The sequence below is a fragment of the Gymnoscopelus microlampas genome, assembly GCF_963454915.1.
Source record: "Gymnoscopelus microlampas genome assembly, chromosome: 8".
Lineage (NCBI taxonomy): Eukaryota > Metazoa > Chordata > Actinopteri > Myctophiformes > Myctophidae > Gymnoscopelus > Gymnoscopelus microlampas.
The window spans coordinates 23648792-23660479 of NC_139945.1; the positions used below are offsets into that span (position 1 = coordinate 23648792).

General features: G+C 42.3%; 1 protein-coding gene across 1 annotated transcript in view; it reads right to left on the reverse strand.

Annotated features, from left to right (window-relative positions):
• Nucleotides 1–1870, reverse strand: part of cbl (Cbl proto-oncogene, E3 ubiquitin protein ligase) — a 70488-nt gene extending 68618 nt beyond the window's left edge. The window contains exon 1 of the mRNA XM_084064125.1: nucleotides 726–1870. Coding sequence (XP_083920251.1) covers nucleotides 726–872 — 147 coding nt within the window. The 5' untranslated portion in view covers nucleotides 873–1870. The remainder of the gene's footprint in view (nucleotides 1–725) is intronic.
• Between the last annotated feature and the right edge of the window lie 9818 nt (nucleotides 1871–11688).

The window sequence follows — 11688 nt, forward strand, 5'->3', positions numbered from 1 at the left end:
AATAGTACAGTGCATGAAAACATGATGCCTGCTTGATAATGTTGACTGGTAGGGGTGTGCCGATATATCGTCCCGCGATATATCGCGATACGTTTTCGCGACGATATGTATCGTTTTGGGGGGAAAAAATATCGTTTTGAAAAAAAAAAAAAAAAATTTTTTTTTTTTTTTTTTTTTTACCAATCAAAATAATCAAGCATGTAAACAGCCCCGAGGTGAAAAGGGTGACAACATGTTGTTTTTTTTCGGGTCAGGTGTCACACTATTGCCCTATTTGGATTCAAAACGGCTGAAAAGCTACAAGTTTGCATGTCTGAATAATGCAAAAACAGAATTATTTGTTTGCATTTCCTTTTTTTCTCCCCTATTTATTTTCATAATAAAAAAAGTGCGTATCGTATCGTATCGAAATCGTATCGAAGTTGTGAGCCAAATATCGTATCGTATCGTTTCGTGAAATTAGTGTATCGGCACACCCCTATTGACTGGGCATATCAGAATCTGTAATGATGCCCCCCCCCCCCCCCCCCCCCCCCCCCCACGCGCGCGTGGGGGGGGCAATAGTAGAAGTAAAAGTATTGAAACTTGGCAATACTCCAGTCTCCAGTAAAGTAAAAAAAACAACTAAAAATTGTACTTAAGTACAGTACTTGAGTAAATGTACTAGTTACTTTCCACCACTGCTAGCATCACGTTAGCACATACATCCATCATCCCACACCAACCTTGTCCATCAGCTTCCAGCACTTCTCCACCGTCTTCTTGTCCACGGCCCCAGGCTGGTGGTGAGCGTGGAGGTGGTGGTGATGGGGCTGGAACGCGTCCTTCATCATCCCGATCAGACCCCCACCTTTCTTCAGGTTCCCTGCCATGATGTCTGGGTCAGGCAGGGTGCCACCGGGCCGGGGACCACCGGACTATAGGGCCCGACTGGGGCAGCAGCAGGGGTGCTGCTGCTACAGGGGCCACAAGGAGGGACCCTCACCCCCACGACCCAATCCAGCCCCCCTCCCCCTGTCCCGAGTGTCTGATGATCCGTGGGGTGAAAGTCCTAAACCCTCCTCTCCTCCTGAGGGACCGGAGATCTACCGGAGCGGTGATCCCATCAGCAGTGAGGCTGTCACCCGGTATGCCCTGGTCTCACACCCTGCACGCTCCTCCCGGCTCCGGGTCGCTGTGGTGCAGCCTGCAGCCTCACAGGGACCGAGGCTGGCAGACCTATAGTGTCTCTTGTCCTCCTCACTCAGTTCGAGGACAATGACACCATGTCTCTGCTTGCAGAGAAGAGACCTCCTGCACTGTGTCGTCGTCGTCGTCCTCCTCCTCCTCCTCCTCAGTGGACTGATAATAAGCAGTAAGCACCCCCTCCAACCCTTCAACAATGTCGTTCCCCTTTCTTGTCTGTCTCAGATCAGATGCTGGCTGGCTCTTCTCTTCTCGCCTGGGTTCACAATCTTTGACGGGTTGTTGTTGGAGACTGGTCTGGTGTCTGACTGGTTCTGTTTCGGTTCTGTCAGCCTCACAGCCTCACACACACACACACACACACACACACACACACACACACACACACACACACACACACACACACACACACACACACACACACACACAGCCGAACCGAGCCTCTGGTCAGTGGTCCTACTGCTGCTGCTGCTGCTGCTGCTGCTGCTGCTGTCTGTGCGGAGAGTCCAGAGGCGCTCGGCGTCTTGCATGCGGAGGACAGATGAATGATCAGCGGACGCCTCCTGCTGCTGTTCGCTGTCTTGGGGGACGAATAATAAATAATAGTTGTATAAATTGAACATTGAACGTGCTTGCTGGCCTGTCCCTCTCTCTCTGCCGTGACGTGTACGCGCGGCGCGGCGGCCCCTTCTTTCTTTGCTTTTCCTGTGTGAGAGTGACGTCCCCTTCCGTTTGCCTCGCCCTCCTCCAGAGACCCTCCTCCTCCTCCACTAGCCATGGTCCAGTGCGTTAGGTTAGAATAGTGAGTTCACTTTAACGCTCTGCCAGCCGCACTGCTCTGATCATAGACCAGACATTCCACTACCGTGCGAGGTCTCCAACTTTAGTAAAACTAAACAAAACTATTTCGCTACTCACCGAAACAAATGCAGTTTTGTGTTGTTGAAAGTCTATTCTCCAGGGTGGGAAGCCTCTCAGCACCCCACCTTCTCTGTATAATACACTTTTTGGGCAAAAAATAAAATATGTCTACCAGACGAAAATTATTTAATTTATTTCACTGCGCCCTCTACAGATCTGGTCAACATAAATTACCATTGACCAGATCTGTAGAGGGCGCAGTGGAGTAAATAAAATACAATAATACTGCTTCTGCGCCACATCGGTGCGCGCGCGCGGACGGACGATGAGGTACGCGTATGTCCGTGTCTGCGCATGAACGTGCACGTTTTTTTGCAGCAGCATTCATAAAACGTCCCGGAAGGGTCGGATATTAATGAATGAAAGCCAAGATGGATGGATGGAATGGATTGATTCATTGATGGTGGTGTGGTGGTGGGCTCGTGTATTTTGGTCGCCATGACAACAAGGACCGTTTTTGCGTATCTGTCAGTGTGAATTAAAAAAAAACGTGCGCCAGTAAAGTTGTGATTGGTTGTTAAAGGTGTCAGTCAAGTATTGATCAGCGTGGGATAGGCAGCCCTTAGCAACCAAAATAACAACACACCACCACCACCTGTAGGCCGGTGTATGTGTATGTTGTGTACTGTGCTCATTTTCGTGGTGTTTTTCAGCTAGTGTGTAACTGACTGACCTGCAAAACATTATGCCTCCAAAGAAAAAGGGGAAGAATTTAAAGAAGACCATTAGGCCTATAAAGAAAGACGCAGAAAAGAGTAATTATGTTTTACCAGTGATTTTGTGTGCATTTTTTTGATTAATATATTTTGTTACAGTCAGTGGTGTAAAGTAACTTGTATTTACTAAATACTGTACTGAAGTACAATTTTGATGTATTTTTTACTTTACTGGAGTATTTCCAATGTGCAATGTTCAATACTTTTAGACAAATATTATGCTTTTACTCCACTATAATTATTTGAAAACTGTAGTTACTAGTTATTACTTGTAGATTTGGATTATTATTACAAAACATACATTAGCCACTTCAGCCCTACATATATTTCAGCCATTTGAAAATAGCCGATCTACAAGCTCACAATGCATCGCAATGCCACGCTTGTGAGCTTGTAGATCTGCTATTTTCAAAAGATTTTTAAAATGTCTGAAATAGGACATTCTGCATAATGAGTACTTTCTGAATTTGGGACTTTAAGTACATGTTGATACCAATACTTTTGTACTTTTTTTAAAAGTACATTTTGAATTCCGGACTTGCAGTATTGACTTTTACTTAGGTAAAAAAAATATAGTACTTTTTCCACCACTGGTTACAGTTAATTATATCATTCTGTTGTTGTACACAGCAGGTGAAAGTGAACTGGAAACAAAGTATCAGTGCAGTGTTCTGGATGTGGCCATTCTGAAGGATCATCTGGGTGAGCATGTTTGTTTGGGTTGAAGTTGTTCATTTTGTGTGACAAAAAAACTACATGCATGAGAAACCGGGACAGCTCAAGAGGACAGTCGTGTCTCTTGTTTATCAAAAATGTGAGATTCATTGCTCTATGTAAATGTTAAACTTGTTAGAATCATATATACATATACACGTGTGTGTGTGTGTGTGTGTGTGTGTGTGTGTGTGTGTGTGTGTGTGTGTGTGTGCGTGCGTGCGTGCGTGCGTGCGTGCGTGCGTGCGTGCGTGCGTGCGTGCGTGCGTGCGTGTGTGTGTGTTAGCAATACATTGCGGTGATGCAGGGAAAGCTCAAGCAGCCAGCGCTGACCTGAGGAGTCACATGAGAGACCTGGACCAGAAACTTCAGCATGAGAGACAACAACACAAGGATGTTAGCTTGGGTATTAAGATAAGATAAACCTTATTATCTACAGGTACAGCATGTCTCTGTTCATAACTTATGGGTCTATACATTGTACCGACCCAGTGTATGCTCGCTTGAAGTTGCCATGAAAAGCCACAGTGGCTTTTAGGAATAAGTCTTTTTATTGTGGCATATCGTAACAAAAACACCAACATCAACTCTAAAATTAATGAGAAAAGGGAGACAGGGTGATCAAGACAAACATACATCCTACTGTATATGATTGTGTAAAACTCAATCAAATTTTATTTTGACCAATCTGTTTGTTAATATAATGTGACATACTGTACACAACTGCGGTGGCTATATTTGGTCTCCCTGCTCTTCTATTGAGAAATTTAAATCATGGTCTGGTAGGACCATTACTGGTTGACAAGTGGTACTCAGTCAGTGGTGGAAGTGTGACCAGGGCCAGTGTATCACATTTGACTTGCTGATATCAACCTCGCCTCTCCGTCATGTTAGGAGGCCTCCCCCTCACCACGCAACTCCTCACCACCTCGATGTCGGGGTCCCGATCCTGTGCCTCTCGCCACTTATCCCCTGCCCACCCGTCCTCCCTAGCCGCCGACGTCAACTCCACCGCCGTCTCGACTGCAGGCTGAACTGGGAATCTGGACAGGGCATCTGCATTGGCATTATTTTTCCCGGGTCGATATTTGATTTCATAAGTGAATGATGCTAACTGGGCCGCCCAACGCTGTTTCACAGCGCCCAATCGATCTGTCTGAAGATGCGCGACAGGGTTATTGTCTGTGTATATGGTAAACTGGGCACCGGTTAAATAATCTTTACATTCTTCTGTCACGGCCCATTTAAGAGCCAAGAGCTCTAACTTGAATGAACTATAATTTGCATCGTTTTGTTCAGTCGGGTGTAGACTGCGGCTTGCATAGCAATCACCCGTTCTTGGCCATCCTGGACCTGGGCTAGGACCGCTCCCAGCCCACGGCCACTCGCATCAGTATAGACCACGAACGGCTGTTCAAAATCTGCATAGGCCAGTACCGGAGCCTGCGTAAGGGCAGTTTTTAAAGCATCGAACAAGGTTTGGCACTCAGGAGACCATACTATTTTACACTGGTGGGACTTCATTTGGGATTCCGATTAACAAACTATTTAGTGGCCTCGCTATGGCGGCAAATGAGGACACGAAGCGACGATAATAACCGGCCAAACCCAGAAAAGCGCGGACCTCCCGGACAGTCGAGGGTGGTGCCCAGTCCCGCACCGCAGCCACCTTTTCAGGGTCCGGTCACACTCCCTGTTTGTCTACTACGTGGCCTAAGAACCTGTTGAAGGAGCTTGCATTTGTCCAAACGCAACTTCAATCCGTGCCTCCACAACCGCTGGAAGACCTGGTCAAGGTGCTGCAGATGGGAGGAGAAGTCAGGTGAATATACGATAATGTCATCAAGGTACACTAATAAAGATTCTGTCACCTGACTCAAGCATTGCTGCATTAGTCTTTGGAAGGTTGCGGGGGTGTTGTACAGCTCTGCCGTACAACAAAGTATGGATTGGGTCTAAGCAGGCCTCTGATTATGACACCAGTGTACATCCCAGTAGTCCATGAGCAAAAGTGCCAAGAAGAGTGAGCAGGAGTCATTAATCATTAATTCAAGGACTAAATGTGTACTGTAGTTTGGTGCATGTCTATAAACAAGCCACTAAATGTCACTGTACAGATCTGGGCCGCCAGTACAAGACCATGCAGACAGAGCTGACTATCAAGGTCAACAGACTGGACCAGGAGGTCAATCAGCTACGGCAGCAGCTAGGTATGAATATCCTGTTACATTGTACGACAATCCGGCTCCTAAAGTCTCTAGTTACACATACAGTTACACATTTTAGGCAATGCAACTTGTACAGTACTGTGTGTATAGAGTTAAACATCTACTGTATGTGTGTGTCAGAGTTATTATAGTTTTGCATTTTTGTAGTTTGTAATTTTAGTTCAATTCAGTTTAGCTTCAGTTAGCTTCCTAGGTGGGTTTGCTTGTTGCAGTGTAAATGCTATTGTAATAGAACGTTTAGTTTTAGTTTAGTTGTAGGGCTTAAGTGGTTAAAGGATAACTTAGTCAGTTTTTGTGGATGTGCATCATGGTCAGTGTAGTGTAGAAGCATTGAAGCAATAACACTATACTGATGGTGAATCAGAGATACCTTTACCAACAGTGCTTTGATATACCAAAATGCATTGCCCATGGCCATGAGGTCCTCATCAGGTTGGAGAAGTCATCGTTGTCAGGCAGAAACCTTGTAATGTTTTTTTTTTAAATATATATATATGAAAGCCCTATTTTATATTTAATAGTGTCGTGCAAAAGTAGTGAAAATATCCAATCTACAAGCTCAACCGCGTCGCAAAATGATCATAGAACTTTTCTCTTCTTTTTAATACATTATGCACGTTGCATGTTGACACATTTGACCACACTGACAAAGACTAAAACTAGTCTGTATATTTCTATTTTATTTAGTAGCTACACAATATCCTTTCAGTTAGTTACATTTTTTTCCCTTCTAAAAGTTTTTATTTTTCATATCGATTAACTTTTTTTTCTCACAGCTTCAGTTTTAAGTTTAGTTTTAGTTATACAATAACCTTTGTGTGCGTGCATGTGTGTGCTCAGCCCTGTGTCAGGAAGAACTGAAGAAAGAGAAAGCAGAACGTGAGCAGTCGGAACAAGAGAAAGATGACATAATCAGTGGCCTCAAACACAAACTTGAACACATGGAGACTGACTATGAGAAAATCCTGCATGTAAGTGACAATACAAAAACAAAACTAGTGTTAAATTCCCTCTACTGTATATACCAGAAGTTCTCCACCAGTGGTCCTTGGGGGGGTTCCAGATGGTCCCCAGCTAAATGACGGAGACTCGGTAACCAAATGGACCTTTATAGATCTTTATAGACAGATCTTTATAGATCTTTAAAGACAGTTCCATGGCTAATGGCTTAGCTCCCTTTCATAATTCTTTACAATTTTCTCAGGTGAAAACCTCAGGTCAACCCTGCATCTTTGAATCATTTCAAATCCCAATGACAGTGTTTTTGTCATCCTATTTCTGTGACGTAATGCCTGGTTAAACACGCAGATGACTGTCTTTAATGTTTTATTTACTTAAAAACAACACAATGTGTAAGAAGATTCAAACACGTTGCTTTTATTACCTTTATAAATGTTTTAGTTGCCTTAGGTTCAAGATTAGATATGATATTGACAGTTTGTGTGCTTTTCTGGAAACATTATGAATACGCAAATAGGGGGAAATAACAAAATGTCCAATAAATATGAAAAGCTACTCCTGTGGGTAGGCTATTCATTTACTTGTATTGACCGTATAAGCAATTTAATATAGGTAAGGTTTTGCCCACTCAAATGGTACCGTTATCCGATCTGGCCCATGGAATATACTGGCTCACCTGCCAGTGAGAAGCCGCCATCGGGAGGGTGTAGCACCTGTGTCCTACTCCTCCTGTTCAACACCCCCCGCAGACAGGTACCGCAAAAAAAGATTGCCCTAGCTCCCCACCTGGCTTCTCTCCCCCGAACACGGCCAATTGTGTTCGTGTAGACCTGAGAGTGTTGATGACAATTTAGAGATGTTCAGAAAGAGTAACATTGTGTCTTTGTGGACCTATAGAAACCATAATAGCCGAGAGAGGAGGTGTGATATTAAGCCATCCGGGAACGTATCTGTGTCATTTTAGATTTCCGGCACGCAGTGCCGCGCTATGAGCTTGTAGATCTGCATTCTTTTTTTGAAAATGTGTGCAAATCTTTGAATATATGTATATTTTTTTAAGCGAAAAGTTTTATAACTCAAATCTTTGCTTCTGGGGATTCTACAAATGTCTTCTAAATCCTAACAGTTTTCTGAAAAACTCTGGTTGCTATGATATCAGTGGTTCTCAAAGGACCCCCAAAATTATATGTATTTGGCCGCTGACCCTCATCTTAAAATATTTTGTTCCAGGGACCCCTAGAAGCAAATGTGAGTTAAAAATGCTTGCTTAAAAATATATAGGCCTATATATATTCAAAGATTTGTACACATTTTCAAGATTTTTCAAAAATACCAGATCTACAAGCTCGTAGTGCAGCACGAAGTGATGCGCTATGAGCTTGTAGATATGCTATTTTTGAATAGCCAAAGTATAGAATTAATGGTTAAAGTGGTTACACATATGCATTCCTGGTTTGAATGGATTATATGAGGAAGTCAGGAGTGGCAGAGGCAAGGAATATGTCAGAGTGGTGAGAGGATATATATGAGGGTAGTGTGACAGTGTTGAGGTGGTAGAACTACGTGGACTATGGTGTTCACCAGGTGACATTGTAATATGTAGTGAGAGGAGGGAATAGGTCCTGAGTCTGGAAAGGTGGAGGTATGCACCGGAGAGAAGAGGAATGAAAGTCCAAGTACTGAGAGTGAGCATTAGTGAGGACACATATGGAGATGTGGTTGACAAGAGTCTTCCTTACACCAAGGGTTCCCAAACATTTCAGGCGACCCCCCAAAATAATCATATTTGAAGTGAACTGGGGACCCCACACCCTGACAAGCACTTAGAATTGTAGGCATTACATTTTGTTTGACTCGGTTCCACAGATACATTGTTCTTTCTTTCTTACGTAATATGTGGCCAATTTGGTATTGAAAAGGTCATTAAATTAATTTTGAAATGTGCAGATCCTTGTATACACTTATACTGTATGTTAGTTTGTTTACTGTTGAGTGAGAAAACAATATTACACATTAAGCTAATCATCTGGGGACCCCGACCCCCAGTTTGGGAACCACTGCCTTAAACCACATGAACCTTATAGCGTCCTTATTCCGGGGGAGAACATTCAGGGAAAATAGCAGATCTACAAGCTCAGCTCAGCTACAAGAGATTAGAGAGAAAAAGGAGCGGAGCCCTGGGAGACTCAACTAAGTATATAGGGTTGAAGTGGTTAAAGGATAACTTAGTCAGTTTTTGTGGATGTGCATCATGGTCAGTGTAGTGTAGAATCATTGAAGCAACAACACTGATGGTCAATCAGAGATACCTTTACCAACAGTGCTTTGATATACCAGAATGGCCATGAGGTAGGTCCTCATCTTCTTTAAAATAAAAAATGAAAATGTGTGCCAAAATGTCATGCCCAATAATGCCCAGGTTGAAAGAGGTTGAGGTTGTTTGTGTTTTCTTTTTATACATATTTAACCAGTGAAAGCTATTACCAAGACTTTGTGACTAAATAATAACTTCAATGGATCCAATAGAAGACAGCAGGTTCTTTTTTCTAATCCCTGAAAAGTAAAGATTTTGGACATACAAGGTTTCTGCCCGACTGCGATGATATTCACAGTCAAAGACATACAGTACGTACTGTAGCTGCAGAACGCAGAACAAATGCGAAGCAAGTTGAAGGAAACCGAAGGAATCCAAATTGCTCTACAGCCACATACAGTTGAAACTCTACCTGTGGTTCTTCTACCACGCACTGGGTGGCAATAGTGCACTACGCTGCTACAGAGAACATTGGTAATAATGCTGTTATGGACATTATAGACATGCTATGACTAATACATGGAAATAAGGGTTAACTTTATCAAAGTTTTCCTTTAAAAAGTTCTCCTCAGAATCTAACAGAGGTTTTGTCTCTATTGATGTTTTCTTCAGGACACCCTGGACAGTCTGACGTCTCAGCTGTCTGTTATTGGTCAGGGATGGGAGGACCAGGGAACGTCCATCCACCAACAATACAAGGACCTGCTTGCGGAATTCACCCTCAACACACTAGACATCTAAACCAGTGTTTCCCAAACAGTGGGCCAGTTGTGGGACCCATTTCTTGGTCTGGAAATCAACACGTCACATGTGACGTGTTGTGAGCTTGTAGATCTGATATTTCCTCTATTTTCTGAAATAGGGCTTAATAAGTTGTTAATTCATAATGTAGTTTTGTAAGTCTGGGTCCCAGGGAAATCTCTCTTTTGGGTCTTTAGCTGAAAAGTTTGGGAACCACTGATCTAAACGATAGCACACCTTACCTTATCAGTGTAGGAACACACTAGACTAGACATCTGTGTATACAGCTCTTATGATTGTGCGACTGTACCACCGTGTTTCATTTGAAATATGGTCTGCTGCTGACTGTGTCAATACACAACTCGAAATTCCTTATAGCCAACAGAGGAATATATCATCAATTTACCTGTCTATCCAAATGCACAAGGAATTCAGTCATCTGATGTATATGCAATGCATGTGGCCTGTAATGTTGTGTATTGTCCAGTAGATGTAGTAAATGAGTATTCTTGGTAATGCGAAAGACTGGACGTTATTTAATCTTAATGATAAGTGGTTTTACATACAGTACCATACATAAGTTATTTTAAACAGTTGATAATTTGCTCCTCAATTTCAGATTTCTAGTGTATCAAATACATGTTAATATTGCAGTTATGGGGTGTAAATTAACATTTAGGCCAGTGAGCAATGTGCATAAGACTGTCAATCATGACACAACAGTAAAAGCAGTTCAAAATGACAGCCTACTATATCTACCTCTCCTGAACTGCATATACAATATATTGTACTGCACATGCTGAGTAGACTGAAGTCAAATATGACCACCAGCAAGGTGGAAAAAGGTGAAAATAGCTCCATCATCAAGAAATAGTCCATAGTTATAATGGAACATTGTTGGCCTGAAGCAGTCATTCACCACCACTACTGTGATGAATGAATAATTGAACAAGATATCCTAAAAAGTGCCAAAACATATTAATGTCTCTCATTATGAGGCGCAGTATCACCAACAGTCCAGGAAATATGACCAGCATACATTAAACCTAATGTCCCCCATGGGAGGACAGATAAACAGGTTGAGCTTCCAAGCCTCTCGTATGTGGGTCTTTTTCATGGACTTTAGTGATATATTTTTTATAGCCTCTCATCTCTGAGGTAATGAGTCGTTTACTTGAGGATTAAGACAATTCTGTGCTTTAATCACCTGCAACTAACACAGTAACGCAGAATGGGTTGAGGAGTTTCTGCCCTTTTGAATGGAGACGTGTCTGTTGAATTATAATTTAATGGTGATCAGGGTGGTTCAGTTGGACACTTTTCTTCTAATGAAGCAATTAGAAATACAATTAAAACCAATGGGTTCTGTTTAACTTTAGTTTTTAGTGTCACACAGGGAAACCATCAAAGGACATTGATGGTGTAAATAGTAAATAAGAATGAACTGGTGCTACTTTGAGTAGCAGCATTTATATCCAGGTCTCTAATAATGCGTTATGTATTTTCTTATAGGATAGAAGTGGTGATTTTGTTGTTTAAAAAAAAGCCAATAGAACATCTTTCTGTTGTTTTGTTATTACTAGATTTTCAGGCTGCCTTCAAATTTAGTTTAAAATGGTCTCCATATACTGTATGGGCATGTTAAGTTTGTGACGTCCACTGTCCACCCACCGTCCACCCACGAGGCAATTTTTCAGATTTCAGATTTAATTGAAAGGATAGCCTCTTGAGTTGTAACATCTTATTTTCGAGGGTTAATTTGAAAATAGAATGAGACTTCCTTTGAAATCATTTGGATTTGTGTGATTGATTGATTGATTGATGAACTATTTAGTAAGACATGAGAACAACAGTACATGAAGTACAAATTCACAATACAAGGTCTACTAAACTGGAAGACTCATTAAGC